At 62.5% G+C, this 624-nt stretch overlaps 1 protein-coding gene across 1 annotated transcript in view; it reads left to right on the forward strand.

The window, feature by feature from the left end:
- Window positions 1–207: 207 nt before the first annotated feature.
- Window positions 208–624, forward strand: part of LOC104490299 (cartilage acidic protein 1-like) — a gene marked incomplete at its 3' end in the record, with an annotated part of 4,020 nt that continues 3,603 nt past the window's right edge. Inside the window, exon 1 of the mRNA XM_010132565.1 lies at window positions 208–395. Within this exon, the coding sequence (XP_010130867.1) occupies window positions 208–395 (188 nt within the window). The remainder of the gene's footprint in view (window positions 396–624) is intronic.

The raw sequence follows: 624 nt of genomic DNA on the forward strand, positions 1-624 counted from the left end.
TCCCAGGAGGGTCTCTGGCAGGGGGATGCCACAGCTGTGGCAGTGCCCAAGAGTTGAGGGGGCTGGTGGGATGGCACAGGCTGGGATGGGTTATAAGGGGTGGAAAGAGAGCACCTCCCGCGCAAGGGTGGTGAGGAGGCTCAGGCACTGTGGAGCAGGGTCTCCTCCTGGAGCTGACAGGCTGCTGGTCTCTTCCAGGTGCCCAAGATGCTGGCACTGTGCCTGCTGTCCCTGGCCTGGCTCAGTGAGGGTTCCCAGCGCACCGAGCCCATGTTTGCAGCCGTCACCCACCGCCTCCTCCCGCCTGACTATGACAGCAACCCCACACAGCTCAACTACGGCGTGGCTGTCACTGACCTGGATGCTGACGGTGACTTCGAGATCGTGGTGGCAGGGTAAGTGGCTCACCCAGCACCCTGGTGACAGAGAGACCTGATAACCCAGCAGGGCCAGGAGCTACTAACTCCTCCATGGGCATGTCATCTGCTGGGGGGTTGTGCACAAGGGTGGTGGGCTGGGCATGCACCCATTTGTGTGTGTTTGTGTGCACCCATTGTAGGGTGTTGATGTCAGCTGAGCGCCAGCACGGGGCTGCGCAGATGCCGCTGTCATCGCCCTGGGGCC

Source organism: Buceros rhinoceros, unplaced genomic scaffold, assembly GCF_000710305.1.
Source record: "Buceros rhinoceros silvestris isolate BGI_N320 unplaced genomic scaffold, ASM71030v1 scaffold26243, whole genome shotgun sequence".
Lineage (NCBI taxonomy): Eukaryota > Metazoa > Chordata > Aves > Bucerotiformes > Bucerotidae > Buceros > Buceros rhinoceros.